The sequence below is a fragment of the Nerophis lumbriciformis genome, linkage group LG01, assembly GCF_033978685.3.
Source record: "Nerophis lumbriciformis linkage group LG01, RoL_Nlum_v2.1, whole genome shotgun sequence".
Classification (NCBI taxonomy): Eukaryota; Metazoa; Chordata; class Actinopteri; order Syngnathiformes; family Syngnathidae; genus Nerophis; species Nerophis lumbriciformis.
The window spans coordinates 63,342,501-63,360,000 of NC_084548.2; the positions used below are offsets into that span (position 1 = coordinate 63,342,501).

The window sequence follows — 17,500 nt, forward strand, 5'->3', positions numbered from 1 at the left end:
TTGTGATTTTTTTTTCTCACACATACATATATATATATATATATATATATATATATATATATATATATATATATATATATATATATATTGTATGTGTGTATGTACACACACACACACATACATATATATATACACATATATATATATATATATATATATATATATATACATGTATATATATATATATATATATATATATATATATATATATAGTATGTGTGTATGTACACACACACACACATACATATATATATACACATATATATATATATATATATATATATATATATATACATGTATATATATATATATATATATATATATATATATATGTATATATATATATATATATATATACATGTATATATATGTATGTGTGTATATATAAATATATATGTATGTGTATATATGTGTACAGTATATATGTATATATATATATGTACGCATGTGTATGTATATATATGTATATTTATATATATATATATATATATGTATATATATATGTGTATATATATATGTATATATATATATATGTATATATGTATATATATATACATATATATGTATATACGTATACACACACACTATTATATCAGTATGTATAATAATTACAAGAGTATATACACACACTATTGTATGAGTATACAATAATTACAAGAGTACATTGTTATGTCATGATGTACTAATATATGATTACATTGAAAGAATAATGATTTAATAAAGTTATTTGTTGAATGTTTTGTGTCGTCTGCAGGAGACATTCTTCACTTCCTGTCCGAGCCCCAGAGCATGCTGGGAGTTTGGAGTCAGCTGACAGCAGTGAAGGTGTTTCTTGTGACAGGTGGAAATCTGCTTCCTTCAGGTAACTTAGCACTTCCTTGTTCAGCACGCTGTTGCCTTGGTAACCACACCATCCTCATCATCCTCATCATCATCATTTGCTTTTGGGATGATGAGGATTTGTTGTCTTTGTTTGAAATGTATAGCAGCTTTTAATCATACTCAAATATGATACTGATATATACTGCACTGGATATCATGTTGGTATCTACTGTACTGGAATATGATACTGATATCTACTCTACTGAAATAATGTTGGTATCTACTGCACTGGAATATAATACTGATATCTATTGTACCGGAATATGATGTTGGTATCTATTGTACTGGAATATGATACTGATATCTACTGTACTGGAAAATGATGTTGGTATCTACTGTAAGTCTACATGATGTTAGTATCTACTGTACTGGAATATGATGTTAGTATCTACTGTACTGGAATATGATGTTGGTATCTATTGTACTGGAATATGATACTGATATCTACTGTACTGGAATATGATGTTGGTATCTATTGTACTGGAATATGATACTGATATCTACTGTACTGGAATATGATGTTGGTATCTATTGTACTGGAATATGATACTGATATCTACTGTACTGGAATATGATGTTGGTATCTACTGTACTGGAATTCGATACTGATATCTACTCTACTGGAATATGATACTGATATCCACTGTGCTGGTATATAATGTTGGTATCTACTGTACTGGAATATGATACTGATATCTACTGTCCTGGAATATGATGTTGGTATCTACTGTACAGGAATATGATGTCGGTATCTACTGTACTGGAATATGATACTGATATCTACTGTAAGTAGATATGATGTTGTAATCTACTGTACTGGAATATGATGCTTATATCCACTGTAAGTAGATATGATTTTGATATCTACTGTACTGGAATCTGATACTGATATCTACTGTACTGGAATATGATGTTGGTATCTACTGTACTGGAATATGATTTCGGTATCTACTAAACTGGAATATGATACTGATATCTACTGTAAGTAGATATGATGTTGTAATCTACTGTACTGGAATATGATGCTAATATCCACTGTAAGTAGATATGATTTTGGTATCTACTGTACTGGAATCTGATACTGATATCTACTGTACTGGAATATGATACTGATGTCTACTGTACTGGAATATGATGTTAATATCTACTGTACTGGTATATGATGTTGGTATCTACTGTACTGAAATATGATACTGATATTTCAGTAATGGAATATGATGTTGGTATCTATTGTACTGGAATATGATACTTATATCTACTGTACTGGAATATGATGTTGGTATCTACTGTACTGGAATTTGATACTTGTATCTACTCTACTGGAATATGATATTGATATCCACTGTGCTGGTATATGATGTTGGTATCGACTGTACTGGACTATGATACTGATATCTACTGTACTGGAATATGATGTTGGTATCGACTGTACTGGACTATGATGTTGGTATCTACTGTACTGGAATATGATGTGGGTATCTACTGTACTGGAATATGATACTGATATCTACTGAAAGTAGATATGATCTTGTAATCTACTGTACTGGAATATGATACTTATATCTACTGTACTGGAATATGATATTGGTATCTACTGTACTGGAATTTGATACTGATATCTACTCTACTGGAATATGATATTGATATCCACTGTACTGGAATATGATGTTGGCATCTACTGTACTGTAATATGATACTGAAATCTACTGTAATGTAATATGGTGTTGGTATCTACTGTACTGGAATATGATAATGATATTTACTGTAAGGAGATATGATGTTGGTATCTACTGTACTGGAATATGATGTTGGTATCTACTGTACTGGAAAATGATACTGATATCAACTGTAAGTAGATATGATGTTGGTATATACTGTACTGGAATATGATACTGATATTTACTGTAAGTAGATATGCGACAGTGAAACCTGGAGAGGCGTGATTGGGAAGAATGGCCGCCCGGATCTGAACCCGAGTGGTGTTTTGTTATTGGACTTTTGTGCTCGTCACGGATTGTCAATAACAAACACCATGTTCAAACATAAGGGTGTCCATATGTGCACTTGGCACCAGGACACCCTAGGCCGCAGTTCCATGATCGACTTTGTAGTTGTGTCATCGGATTTGCGGTCTCATGTTTTGGACACCCGGGTGAAGAGAGGGGCGGAGCTTTCTACCGATCACCACCTGGTGGTGAGTTGGCTGCGATGGTGGGGGAGGATGCCGGACAGACCTGGCAGGCCCAAACGCATTGTGAGGGTTTGCTGGGAACGCCTGGCAGAGTCTCCTGTCAGAGAGAGTTTCAATTCCCACCTCCGGAAGAACTTTGAACATGTCCCGAGGGAGGTGCTGGACATTGAGTCCGAGTGGACGATGTTCCGTACCTCTGTTGTCGAGGCGGCTGATTGGAGCTGTGGCCGCAAGGTAGTTGGTGCCTGTCGTGGCGGTAATCCTAGAACCCGTTGGTGGACACCGGCGGTGAGGGATGCCGTCAAGCTGAAGAAGGAGTCCTATCGGGTTCTTTTGGCTCATGGGACTCCTGAGGCAGCAGACAGGTACCGACAGGCCAAGCGGTGTGCGGCTTCAGCGGTCGCGGAGGCAAAAACTCGGACATGGGAGGAGTTCGGTGAGGCCATGGAAAAAGACTTCCGGACGGCTTCGAAGCAATTCTGGACCACCATCCGCCGCCTCAGGAAGGGGAAGCAGTGCAGTGTCAACACCGTGTATGGTGGGGATGGTGCTCTGTTGACCTTGACTGCGGATGTTGTGGATCGGTGGAGAGAATACTTCGAAGACCTCCTCAATCCTACCAGCACGTCTTCCTATGAGGAAGCAGGGCCTGGGGAATCTGTGGTGGGCTCTCCTATTTCTGGGGCTGAGGTTGCCGAGGTAGTTAAAAAGCTCCTCGGTGGCAAGGCCCCGGGGGTGGATGAGATCCGCCCGGAGTTCCTTAAGGCTCTGGATGTTGTGGGGCTGTCTTGGTTGACAAGACTCTGCAACATCGCGTGGACATCGGGGGCGGTACCTCTGGATTGGCAGACCGGGGTGGTGGTTCCTCTCTTTAAGAAGGGGAACCGGAGGGTGTGTTCCAACTATCGTGGGATCACACTCCTCAGCCTTCCCGGTAAGGTCTATTCAGGTGTACTGGAGAGGAGGCTACGCCGGATAGTCGAACCTCGGATTCAGGAGGAACAGTGTGGTTTTCGTCCTGGTCGTGGAACTGTGGACCAGCTCTATACTCTCGGCAGGGTCCTTGAGGGTGCATGGGAGTTTGCCCAACCAGTCTACATGTGCTTTGTGGACTTGGAGAAGGCATTCGACCGTGTACCCCGGGAAGTCTTGTGGGGAGTGCTCAGAGAGTATGGGGTAACGGACTGTCTTATTGTGGCGGTTCGCTCCCTGTATAATCGGTGTCAGAGCTTGGTCCGCATTGCCGGCAGTAAGTCGGACACGTTTCCAGTGAGGGTTGGACTCCGCCAAGGCTGCCCTTTGTCACCGATTCTGTTCATAACCTTTATGGACAGAATTTCTAGGCGCAGTCAGGGCGTTGAGGGTATCTGGTTTGGTGGCTGCAGAATTAGGTCTCTGCTTTTTGCAGATGATGTGGTCCTGATGGCTTCATCTGGCCAAGATCTTCAGCTCTCACTGGATCGGTTCGCAGCCGAGTGTGAAGCGACTGGGATGGGAATCAGCACCTCCAAATCCGAGTCCATGGTTCTCGCCCGGAAAAGGGTGGAGTGCCATCTCCGGGTTGGGGAGGAGATCTTGCCCCAAGTGGAGGAGTTCAAGTACCTCGGAGTCTTGTTCACGAGTGAGGGAAGAGTGGATCGTGAGATCTACAGGCGGATCGGTGCGGCATCTTCAGTAATGCGGACGCTGTATCGATCCGTTGTGGTGAAGAAGGAGCTGAGCCAGAAGGCAAAGCTCTCGATTTACCGGTCGATCTACGTTCCCATCCTCACCTATGGTCATGAGCTTTGGGTCTTGACCGAAAGGACAAGATCACGGGTACAAGCGGCCGAAATGAGTTTCCTCCGCCGGGTGGCGGGGCTCTCCCTTAGAGATAGGGTGAGAAGCTCTGTCATTCGGGGGGAGCTCAAAGTAAAGCCGCTGCTCCTCCATATCGAGAGGAGCCAGATGAGGTGGTTCGGGCATCTGGTCAGGATGCCACCCGAACGCCTCCCTCGGGAGGTGTTTCGGGCACGTCCGACCGGTAGGAGGCCACGGGGAAGACCCAGGACACGTTGGGAAGACTATGTCTCCCGGCTGGCCTGGGAACGCCTCGGGATCCCCCGGGAGGAGCTGGACGAAGTGGCTGGGGAGAGGGAAGTCTGGGCTTCCCTGCTTAGGCTGCTGCCCCTGCGACCCGACCTCGGATAAGCGGAAGAAGATGGATGGATAGATATGATGTTGGTATCTACTGTACTGGAATATGATACTGATATATACTGTACTGGAATATGATACTGATGTCTACTGTACTGGAATATGATGTTGGTATCTACTGTACTGGAATCTGATACTGATATATACTGTACTGGAATATGATACTGATGTCTACTGTACTGGAATATGATGTTGGTATCTACTGTACTGGAATCTGATACTGATATATACTGTACTGGAATATGATACTGATGTCTACTGTACTGGAATATGATGTTGGTATCTACTGTACTGGATATCAAGTTGGTATCTACTGTACTGGAAAATGATACTGATATCAACTGTAAGTAGATATGATGTTGGTATATACTGTACTGGAATATGATACTGATATTTACTGTAAGTAGATATGATGTTGGTATCTACAGTACTGGAATATGATACTGATATTTACTGTAAGTAGATATGATGTTGGTATCTACAGTACTGGAATCTGATACTGATATATACTGTACTGGATTATGATACGGATGTCTACTGTGCTGGAATATGATGTTGGTATCTACTGTACTGGAACATGATACTGATATCTACTGTACTGGAATATGATACTGATATCTACTGTACTGCAATATGATGTTGGTATCTACTTTACTGGAATATTATGTTGGTATCTACTGTACCGGAATATGATACTGATATCTACTGTACTGGAATATGATGTTGGTTACTACTGTACTGGAATATAATACTGATATCTACTGTACTGGAATATGATGTTGGTATCTACTGTACTGGAATATAATACTGATATCTACTGTACTGAAATATGATACTGATATCCATTGTACTGGAATATGATACTGATATCTACTGTAAGTAGATATGATGTTAGTATCTACTTTACTGGAATATGATGTTGGTATCTACTGTACTGTAATGTGATACTGATATCTACTGTATTGGAATATGATACTGATATTTACTGTCCTGGACTATGATGTTGGTATCTACTGTACTGGAATATGATACTGATATCTACTATACTGGACTATGATGTAGGTATCTATTGTACTGGAATATGATTTCGGTATCTACTGTACGGGAATATGATACTTATATCTACTGTAAGTAGATATGATGTTGGTATCTACAGTACTGGAATCTGATACTGATATATACTGTACTGGATTATGATACTGATGTCTACTGTGCTGGAATATGATGTTGGTATCTACTCTACTGGAACATGATACTGATATCTACTGTACTGAATATGATACTGATATCTACTGTACTGCAATATGATGTTGGTATCTACTTTACTGGAATATTATGTTGGTATCTACTGTACCGGAATATGATACTGATATCTACTGTACTGGAATATGATGTTGGTTACTACTGTACTGGAATATAATACTGATATCTACTGTACTGGAATATGATGTTGGTATCTACTGTACTGGAATATAATACTGATATCTACTGTACTGAAATATGATACTGATATCCATTGTACTGGAATATGATGTTGGTCTCTACTGTACTGGAATATGATACTTATATCTACTGTAAGGAAATATGATGTTGGTATCTACTGTACTGGAATATGATACTGGTATCTACTGTACTGGAATATGGTGTCAGTATCTACTGTACAGGAATATGATGTTGGTATCGACTGTACTGGAATAAGATGTTGGTATCTACTGTACTGGAATATGATGTTGGTATCGACTGTGCTGGAATATGATGTTGGTATCGACTGTACTGAAATATGATGTTGGTATCTACTGTAAGGAGTTATAATGTTGGTATTTACTGTAAGGTCAAGTGAGAAGTACAGTAAGTACAGTGTTGGGGCTTTAGAGGCTGAGAGTGTTTTCAAAGAGATGTGCTTTGTCGTCAACGTATAATCCATAATAAGATATCATATAATAATCATATTAATAATAATAGTAATAGTAAAAATAATAATAATAATTGTAATGATAATAACGACTGGGACAAGCGGTAGAAAATGGATAATAATACTGTGCGGCTCACAAGTAGAAGCAGCGTGTTCTATTTTTAAACTTTCCTACTCAGAAGTTTCAAAGTAGTTTTTAGTAACACCACATCTATTTTTGTCTCGTATTTCACATTTCTTCCATTTGTGATAAGTTGCTTCTTTCAACTTGAACGCTTGGATTTACCCACAATGCACTTGTGCTCGCCCTGTGACACTCTGTCACGCAAATTATGTTTTGTTTTTTCAAACAAATTCTTGTTTTCTTCGTTCTTCATTAACATTTTGTGTTTAGTCCTGCACTTTTCTGGCCCTGATCTTAATTGATCCTTATTTATCTTAATTTATCTTGATTGATCTTAATTGATCTTGATTGATCTTGATTGGTCTTAATTGATCTTGATTGATCTTAATTTATCTTAATTTGGGACAGGTGAGTATTTCAGAGACAGGTGACAGGTGAGTATTTCAGGGACAGGCGAGTGTTTGAGAGACAGGTGGGTGTTTCAGGGACAGGTGACAGGTGAATGTTTCAGGGACAGGTGACAGGTGAGTGTTTGAGGGACAGGTGAGTGTTTCAGGGACAGGTGACAGGTGAGTGTTTCAGGGACAGGTGACAGGTGAGTGTTTCAGGGACAGGTGAGTGTTTCAGAGACAGGTGACAGGTGAGTGTTTCAGAGACAGGTGACAGGTGAGTGTTTCAGAGACAGGTGACAGGTGAGTGTTTCAGAGACAGGTGAGTGTTTCATGGACAGGTGAGTGTTTTAAGGACAGGTGAGTGTTTCATGGACAGGTGAGTGTTTTAGGGACAGGTGAGTGTTTTAGGGACAGGTGAGTGTTTCAGGGACAGGTGAGTGTTTCAGGAACAGGTGAGTATTTCAGGGACAGGTGAGTGTTTCAGAGACAGGTGACAGGTGAGTGTTTCAGAGACAGGTGAGTGTTTCATGGACAGGTGAGTGTTTTAAGGACAGGTGAGTGTTTCATGGACAGGTGAGTGTTTTAGGGACAGGTGAGTGTTTTAGGGACAGGTGAGTGTTTTAGGGACAGGTGAGTGTTTCAGGGACAGGTGAGTGTTTCGGAAACAGGTGACAGGTGAGTGTTTCAGGAACAGGTGAGTATTTCAGGGACAGGTGAGTGTTTCAGAGACAGGTGACAGGTGAGTGTTTCAGAGACTGGTGACAGGTGAGTGTTTCAGGCTCAGGTGAGTGTTTCAGAGACAGGTGAGTGTTTCAGGGACAAGCGAGGGTTTCAGGGACAGTTGGGTGTTTCAGGGACAGGTAAGTGTTTTAGGGACAGGTGAGTGTTTCATGGACAGGTGAGTGTTTCATGGACAGGTGAGTGTTTCGGAGACAGGTGACAGGTGAGTGTTTCAGGAACAGGTGAGTATTTCAGGGACAGGTGAGTGTTTCAGAGACAGGTGACAGGTGACAGGTGAGTGTTTCAGAGACAGGTGACAGGTGAGTGTTTCAGGAACAGGTGAGTGTTTCAGGGACAGGTGAGTGTTTCAGGGACAGGTGAGTTTTTCAGAGACAGGTGAGTGTTTCAGAGACAGGTGACAGATGAGTGTTGCAGGGACATGTAAGTGTTTTAGAGAAAGGTGAGTGTTTTAGGGACAGGTGAGTGTTTCATGGACAGGTGAGTGTTTCATGGACAGGTGAGTGTTTTAAGGACAGGTGAGTGTTTCATGGACAGGTGAGTGTTTTAGGGACAGGTGAGTGTTTTAGGGACAGGTGGGTGTTTCAGGGACAGGTGAGTGTTTCGGAAACAGGTGACAGGTGAGTGTTTCAGGAACAGGTGAGTATTTCAGGGACAGGTGAGTGTTTCAGAGACAGGTGACAGGTGAGTGTTTCAGAGACTGGTGACAGGTGAGTGTTTCAGGCTCAGGTGAGTGTTTCAGAGACAGGTGAGTGTTTCAGGGACAAGCGAGGGTTTCAGGGACAGTTGGGTGTTTCAGGGACAGGTATGTGTTTTAGGGACAGGTGAGTGTTTCATGGACAGGTGAGTGTTTCATGGACAGGTGAGTGTTTTAAGGACAGGTGAGTGTTTCATGGACAGGTGAGTGTTTTAGGGACAGGTGAGTGTTTTAGGGACAGGTGAGTGTTTTAGGGACAGGTGAGTGTTTCAGGGACAGGTGAGTGTTTCGGAGACAGGTGACAGGTGAGTTTTTCAGAGACAGGTGAGTGTTTCAGAGACTGGTGACAGGTGAGTGTTTCAGAGACAGGTGACTTGTGAGTGTTTCAGGGACAGGTGAGTGTTTCAGAGACAGGTGACAGGTGAGTGTTTCAGGGACAAGCGAGGGTTTCAGGGACAGTTGGGTGTTTCAGGGACAGGTAAGTGTTTCAGGGACAGGTGAGTGTTTTAGGGACAGGTTAGTGTTTCATGGACAGGTGAGTGTTTCAGGGACAGGTGAGTGTTTTAGGGACAGGTGAGTGTTTCAGGGACAGGTGAGTGTTTCATGGACAGGTGAGTGTTTCAGGGACAGGTGAGTGTTTCATGGATAGGTGAGTGTTTCAGAGACATGTGAGTATTTTAGGGACAGGTTAGGGTTTTAGGGACAGGTGAGTGTTTCAGGGACAGGTGAGTGTTTCATGGACAGGTGAGTGTTTCATGGACAGGTGAGTGTTTTAAGGACAGGTGAGTGTTTCATGGACAGGTGAGTGTTTTAGGGACAGGTGAGTGGTTTAGGGACAGGTGAGTGTTTTAGGGACAGGTGAGTGTTTCAGGGACAGGTGAGTGTTTCGGAGACAGGTGACAGGTGAGTGTTTCAGAGACAGGTGAGTTTTTCAGAGACAGGTGAGTGTTTCAGAGACTGGTGACAGGTGAGTGTTTCAGAGACAGGTGACTTGTGAGTGTTTCAGGGACAGGTGAGTGTTTCAGAGACAGGTGACAGGTGAGTGTTTCAGGGACAGGTAAGTGTTTCAGGGACAGGTAAGTGTTTCAGGGACAGGTGAGTGTTTTAGGGACAGGTGAGTGTTTCATGGACAGGTGAGTGTTTCAGGGACAGGTGAGTGTTTTAGGGACAGGTGAGTGTTTCAGGGACAGGTGAGTGTTTCATGGACAGGTGAGTGTTTCAGGGACAGGTGAGTGTTTCAGAGACATGTGAGTATTTTAGGGACAGGTGAGGGTTTTAGGGACAGGTGAGTGTTTCATGGACATGGTATTACCTGTAGTCCAGGTAATACCAATGAAGTAAACAGGTAATACCAATAAAATAAAACATACTGGACTACATGCAGTTTACAATCATATCACGTCATATATGTGGCATAAATATAAAAGTATAACCTCCTTTTATTTTGAAATATTAACGTCAGCTGCCTTTTTTTTAATGATGTCAGACTGATATGACTATTGGACACTCTACTTACTGCACGATACAGGTGTGTACCTGATCTGCAAGTGTGTGTACATAGTACTACCCACAACAGGTGTTGCCATGACAACAACCTGCACGTCGAGCTGTTTGTGTTTTGTTAACACGACGACATGGACGTCTTTTGTTTGCAAAGCACAATCAAAGAGTTTTCTTCTTGGTTGTCTTGTTATTGTTGAATAAAGCATAATAATGATTGAAGTAGTATTACTACAAATACTGTGGGGTGTTTTTAAACCTTTTACGGCTCAAGTCTCTGTCATAAAAATTGTAAAAATAAGTTGTGTATTATTATTTTTTACTGAAATGCTTAAATCTCTAGAATGATCATCTTCAGATATATCCGTCAATATAAAGTCCACATTGTTTGTTTCATGCTTTTTTTGTTCAAGAAAATCCTTTTTTTAATGGCAAAAACACAAAATGTGCAATATTTGCAAAACTTTATATATTATAAAAAATATGTAAAATTGCATACATTTTTTAAAGTGGGAAATTGTATGCGTTAAATAGGTCAATAATTCATAGCATTGATTTTGATTTGTTATTATTTTTTGAGCAATGAGTTATAAACAAAAAAAGTGCACTCAAATTCTTGGGGACCCAAAAGGGTCCCACTCATATAAGTGTTGAAAATAAGTCATACATAATTTTTATTTTTTGGCTTTCAAAGCTTGAACGTCTGCATCAACTTCTAAATTTTATTATTTTTGTTTGTTTGTTTGTTTGTTATATGCCCTTTTTGTCATAGAAAGTGTTTTTTATGGCAAAAACACAAAATGTGCAATATTTGTAAACATTTTTATCATATAAAAACTTTAAAAAATTGCATAAATATTTTTTAAAGTGACATATATAATGTCTTAAAAAAATAGGTCAATAATACATAACATTGATTTTAATTTGTTACTATTTTTTGAGAAATTAGTTATAAAAAAAAGTGCACTAAAATTCTCAGGGAAAAAATATATAAAAGTGCATAAATGTTTTAAAGTATGCGTTAAATAGGTCAATAATTCATAACATTGATTTTGATTTGTTATTATTTTTTGAGCAATGAGTTATAAACAAAAAAAGTGCACTAAAATTATTGGGGACCCAAAAGGGTCCCACTCATATAAGTGTTGAAAATAAGTCATACATAATTTTTATTTTTTGGCTTTCAAAGCTTGAACTTCTGCATCAACTTCTAGTTTTTATTATTTTTGTTTGTTTGTTTGTTTGCTTGTTTGTTATTTGCCCTTTTTGTCATAGAAAGTGTTTTTTATGGCCAAAACACAAAATGTGCAATATTTGTAAAACATTTTATCATATAAAAACTTTAAAAAATTGCATAAATATTTTTTAAAGTGACATATGTAATGTCTTAAAAAAATAGGTCAATAATACATAATATTGATTTTAATTTGTTACTATTTTTTGAGAAATTAGTTATAAAAAAAAGTGCACTAAAATTCTCAGGGACCCAAAAAGGTCCCACTCATAAAAAATTTGAAAATAAGTCACATCATTAATATTTTTTGTCTTTCACAGCTTGAATCTTTGCATCAATTTGTAGTTTTTATTATTTGTGTTTGTTTGGTGGTTTGGTGGTTTGTTTTATGCACTTTTTGTCATAGAAAGTGTTTCATGGCAAAAACACAAAATGTGCAATATTTGCAAAACATTATATAATATAAAAAATATTTAAAATTGCATGAATGTTTTAAAGTGATTTATTTGATGTGTTTAACACATCAAATATCTCAATAGGTCAATAATTCATAACATTGATTTTGCTTTATTATTATTTTTTGAGCTATGAGTTATGAAAGAAAAAGTGCACTAAAATGACCGGGGACCCAAAAGGGTCCTACTCATATAAGTGTTGAAAATAAGTCATACATCATTTTTATTTTTTGGCTTTCAAAGCTTGAACTTCTGCATCAACTTCTAGTTTTTATTATTTTGTTTGTTTGTTTGTTATATGCCCTTTTTGTCATAGAAAGTGTTTTTTATGGCAAAAACACAAAATGTGCAATATTTGTAAACATTTTTATCATATAAAAACTTTTAAAAATTGCATAAAGGTTTTTTAAAGTGACATATGTGATGCATAACATTGATTTTAATTTGTTACTATTTTTTGAGAAATTAGTTATAAAAAAAAGTGCACAAAAATTCTCAGGGACCCAAAAAGGTCCCACTCATAAAAATTTTGAAAATAAGTCACATCATTATTATTTTTTTGTCTTTCAAAGCTTGAATCTTTGCATCAATTTTTAGTTTTTATTATTTGTGTTTGTTTGTTTGTTTGGTGGTTTGGTGGTTTGTTTTATGCCCTTTTTGTCATAGAAAGTGTTTTATGGCAAAAACACAAAATGTGCAATATTTGCAAAACTTTATATAATATACAAAATATTTAAAATTGCATAAATGTTTTAAAGTGATATATTTGATGTGTTTAACACATCAAATATCTCAATAGGTCAATAATTCATAACATTGATTTTGCTTTATTATTATTTTTTGAGCTATGAGTTATAAAAGAAAAAGTGCACTAAAATGATCGGGGCCCACTCATATAAATGTTAAAATCAAGTCATACATCATTTTTATTTTTTGGCTTTTAAAGCTTGAATCTCTACATCAACTTCTCGTTAGGGACAGAGTCCCTTTAGCGTTTTATTATTATACCGCCGCCTCTGTGAGCTGTAATTTGACCCCCTTAACATGCTTCAAAACTCACCAAATTGGACACACACATCAGGACTCACGAAAATTGCGATCTAATCAAAAAACCAAACCCCAAAACTCAAAATTGCGCTCTAGCGCCCCCTAGGAAGAAGACACAGACAAAACAGCCTGTAACTTCCAGTAGGAATGTCGTAGAGACATGAAACAAAAATGTAGGTCTCACTTAGACCTATATTTCATACACTGCCAACCCCAGCAAAAATCAACAGGAAGTTTGCAATTCCCCCTTCAAAACAAAAGTTGTGTAAAAACAGTCACCTTTTTCCAACATTATCTCCTCTGAGCGCGTTTGTCGTGTCGGCTTCAAATTAGCACAGGAGATAGATTGAACCCTTCTGATTAAAAGTTGATGAAAGAGTTTTAATTACTGCTCCAGTTTGGATTTTATGAGCCCTCAAAGTCGGTCCCGTCCATCGCCGCTTGCAGCTTTAATTTTTGTTGTTTTTGTTTGTTTGTTTGTTTTATGCTCATTTTGTCATAGAAAGTGTTTTATGGCGAAAACACAAAATGTGCAATATTTGCAAAACTTTATATAATATAAAAAAAAAAATGCATAAATGTTTTAAAGTGGGAAATTGTATGTGTTAAATAGGTCAATAATTCATAACATTGATTTTGATTTATTATTTATTGTGATTTAATCACTGAGAGATCCATGAAGGACCTTCTGACCCTGAAGGAGTTCCAGCAGCGTCACACTGCCACCTTGTGGTTGGCGCGCTGTGGCGCTCGTTGACGGTTGTCATGGTGACACCATGGCCCCTCCCCCCTGTGCCAATGAAACTTGTGCCGCAGACGATCCAAGCAGGACAAGGGTGATACTGGTGACGCTGATATCACGTGATGTCTCGTCTCAGATGGCCGACCTCGGGTGAGGACGGAGAGGCGGACATGTTTGCTCTCAAGATGTCCACTCTGATGTTTTCATCTGGGCTGAAGAGTGTGCTGAGCGGTATCAGCGCATCATGTGCTGTATCGCTCTGTCACTAAAATATTAGAGGACACCACAGATCACCTGACTGAAAAATGAAAGGCCACTAATAAATAGTACACACCGTGTGTACTTTGTACATACTAGTTAGTACTTGTCGTTCAGTACATGTCAGTACAGTAAGATTGGGCTGATACTTTATTGAGAACACATGATATCAGATATATTCACATTTGACCTTTCATGTTTGTATGTTTTAGTGCCAAAGGTCCAACTCAAGGCCCATGCAGCGTCCTGCCACGTCATTTAAGTGGCCCTCCACATCATTTTAAAGTGGCCCCCTACATCATTGTAATGTGGCCCGCCATAGCATTTAATAGTGGACCGCCACTTCATTTTAATGTGGCCCCAAACACCATTTAAGGTGGCCCGCCATAGCATTTAATAGGGGTCCACCACGTCATTTTATTATGGACCGCCACGTCATTTGAATTTGGTCGTCATTTTATTGTGGTCGTCAATTTATTGTGGCCCTCCACATCATTTTAACTTGGCCCGCCATAGCATTTAATAGTGGGTTGCCACATAATTTTATTATGGACTGCGACTTCATTTGAATGCGGCCCTCCACATCATTTTTTGTGGTCCACCACTGTATTCTAAAGTGGCCCCCTACATAATTTTGATGTGGTCCTCTATGTAATTTTAATGTATTCCTCCACATCATTTTAACGTGGTCCTCCACATCATTTTAAAGGGGCCCTCCACATCATTTTATGTGGTCCACCACTGTATTCTAAAGTGGCCCCCTACATAATTTTGATGTGGTCCTCTATGTAATTTTAATGTATTCCTCCACATTATTTTAACGTGGTCCTCCACATCATTTTAAACTGGCCCTCCACATCATTTTACGTGGTCCACCACTGTATTTTAAAATGGCCCCCTCCATTATTTTAACGTGGTCCTCCACATCATTTTGCGTGGTCCACCACCGTATTTTAAAGTGGACCCCTCCATCATTTCAATGTGGCCCTCCACGTCATTTTAACGCGCCCCTCCACATCATTTTAGGTGGTCCACCACTGTATTTTAACGTGGCCTCCTACATAATTTTAATGTGGTCCTCCACATCATTTTACGTGGTCCACCACTGTATTTTAAATTGGCCCCCTACATCATTTTGATGTGGTCCTCCAAATGATTTTAAGGTGGTCCTCCACGTCATTTTAACGTGCCCCTCCACATAATTTTAATGTGGTCCTCCAATGTATTTTAAATTGGCCCCCTCATCATTTTAATGTGGTCCTCCACATCATTTTACATGGTCCACCACTGTATTTTAAAGTTGCCCTCCACATCATTTTACGTGGTCCACCACATCATTTTAAATTGGCCCCCTACATCATTTCAATGTGGTCCTCCAAATGATTTTAATGTGGTCCTCCACATCATTTTACGTGGTCCACCACTGTATTTTAAATTGGCCCCCTCCATCATTTCAATCTGGTCCTCCACGTCATTTTACCGTGCCCCTCCACATCATTTTACGTGGTCCACCACTGTATTTTAATGTGGCCCCCTACATCATTTTAATGTGGTCCTCCAAATTATTTTATTGTGGTCCTCTACGTCATTTTACGTGGTCCACCACTGTATTTTAATTTGGCCCTCCACATCATTTTACGTGGTCCACCACTGTATTTTAAATTAGCCCCCTACATCATTTTAATGTGGTCCTCCAAATGATTTTAACGTGCCCCTCCACGTCATTTTACGTGGTCCACCACTGTATTTTAAAGTGGCCTCCTACAACATTTTAATGTGGTCCTCCAAATTATTTTATTGTGGTCCTCCACATCATTTTACGTGGTCCACCACTGTATTTTAAATTAGCCCCCTACATCATTTTAATGTGGTCCTCCAAATGATTTTAACGTGCCCCTCCACATCATTTTACGTGGTCCACCACTGTATTTTAATGTGGCCTCCTACATCATTTTAATGTGGTCCTCCAAATTATTGTAATGTGGTCCTCCACGTCATTTTACGTGGTCCACCACCGTATTTTAAACTGGCCCCCTCATCGTTTTAATGTGGTCCTCTACATCCTTTTACATGGTCCACCACTGTATTTTAAAGTGGCCCTCCACATAATTTTACGTGGTCCACCACTGTATTTTAAATTGGCCCCCTACATGATTTTAATGTGGTCCTCCAAATGATTTTAACGTGGTCCTCCACATCATTTTGCGTGGTCCACCAATGTATTTTTAAAGTGGCCCCCTCCATCATTTAAATGTGGTCCTCCACATCATTTTAACGTGCCCCTCCACATCATTTTAGGTGGTCCACCACTGTATTTTAAAGTGGGCCCCCTACATCATTTTAACGTGGTCCTCCAAATTATTTTAACGTGGTCCTCCACGTCATTTTACGTGGTCCACCACTGTTTTTTTAAAGTGGCCCTCCACGTCATTTTAGTGTGGGCCTCCACATCACTTTACGTGGTCCACCGTGTATTTTAAAGTGGCCCCCTCATCATTTTAATGTGATCCTCCACATCATTTTACGTGGTCCACCACCGTATTTTAAACTGGCCCCCTCATCGTTTTAATGTGGTCCTCTACATCCTTTTACATGGTCCACCACTGTATTTTAAAGTGGCCCTCCACATAATTTTACGTGGTCCACCACTGTATTTTAAATTGGCCCCCTACATGATTTTAATGTGGTCCTCCAAATGATTTTAACGTGGTCCTCCACAACATTTTGCGTGGTCCACCACTGTATTTTAATTTGGCCCCCTACATCATTTTAACGTGGTCCTCCACATCATTTTAACGTGCCCCTCCACATCATTTTAGGTGGTCCACCACTGTATTTTAAAGTGGGCCCCCTACATCATTTTAACGTGGTCCTCCAAATTATTTTAACGTGGTCCTCCACGTCATTTTACGTGGTCCACCACTGTTTTTTTAAAGTGGCCCTCCACGTCATTTTAGTGTGGGCCTCCACATCACTTTACGTGGTCCACCGTGTATTTTAAAGTGGCCCCCTCATCATTTTAATGTGATCCTCCACATCATTTTACGTGGTCCACCACTGTATTTTAATTTGGCCCCCTACATCATTTTAACGTGGTCCTCCAAATTATTTTAATGTGGTCCTCCACGTCAT

General features: G+C 39.5%; 1 protein-coding gene across 7 annotated transcripts in view; it reads left to right on the forward strand.

Moving 5' to 3' along the window:
- The window catches only part of LOC133570883 (IQ motif and SEC7 domain-containing protein 1-like), a 236,352-nt gene that overhangs the window by 62,548 nt on the left and 156,304 nt on the right, over positions 1-17,500 (forward strand). For all 7 annotated transcript variants that reach the window (XM_061923749.1, XM_061923766.1, XM_061923741.1 and 4 more), the window contains one exon: positions 755-862. In XM_061923749.1, coding sequence (XP_061779733.1) covers positions 755-862 — 108 coding nt within the window. The remainder of the gene's footprint in view (positions 1-754; positions 863-17,500) is intronic.